This window comes from Naegleria gruberi (genome assembly GCF_000004985.1).
Source record: "Naegleria gruberi genomic scaffold NAEGRscaffold_78, whole genome shotgun sequence".
In the NCBI taxonomy this organism is placed as follows: Eukaryota; Heterolobosea; class Eutetramitea; order Acrasida; family Naegleriidae; genus Naegleria; species Naegleria gruberi.
In genome coordinates, this window is record NW_003163249.1 from 209,253 (window position 1) to 209,908 (window position 656).

The following is a 656-nucleotide window of genomic DNA, read 5'->3' on the forward strand; positions in this document are numbered from 1 at the left end:
TAGTATAGGTCAGTTGACAAGTTGAATAGTAAATTTCTTGAAATGATACCAAAGTATTTGAAATTGATATATATTGTTATTAACATGATTTATAAGGTGATTTATTGATTTGAAATGATTTTGAAATGTTTTCATTGATATTCTAATTGTCTAATCTATTATATGAAATTAACTTATATAAGTCATTATAATGATGTAATATTATGTTATAATATGATTATATATTCAATTTGGAGTATATTGATATATAATATATTGATTTATAATGAGTATTTATTGAGATAATAAATTAAGATGAATAAAAGTCAAAATATTGGGTCTGACCTTAGTCGTGGGTTTGGGTTTGGGTTTGGGTTTGGGTTTGGGTTTGGGTTTGGGTTTGGGTTTGGGTTTGGGTTTGGGTTTGGGTTTGGGTTTGGGTTTGGGTTTGGGTTTGGGTTTGGGTTTGGGTTTGGGTTTGGGTTTGGGTTTGGGTTTGGGTTTGGGTTGGGTTTTGGGTTTGGGTTTGGGTTTGGGTTTGGGTTTGGGTTTGGGTTTGGGTTTGGGTTTGGGTTTGGGTTTGGGTTTGGGTTTGGGTTTGGGTTTGGGTTTGGGTTTGGGTTTGGGTTTGGGTTTGGGTTTGGGTTTGGGTTTGGGTTTGGGTTTGGGTTTGGGTT

General features: G+C 34.9%; 1 protein-coding gene across 1 annotated transcript in view; it reads right to left on the minus strand.

Moving 5' to 3' along the window:
- NAEGRDRAFT_53997 (uncharacterized protein) overlaps positions 1-656 on the minus strand; it is a gene marked incomplete at both ends in the record, with an annotated part of 6,930 nt that extends 6,274 nt beyond the window's left edge. Inside the window, one exon of the mRNA XM_002669815.1 lies at positions 325-656. Coding sequence (XP_002669861.1) covers positions 325-656 — 332 coding nt within the window. The remainder of the gene's footprint in view (positions 1-324) is intronic.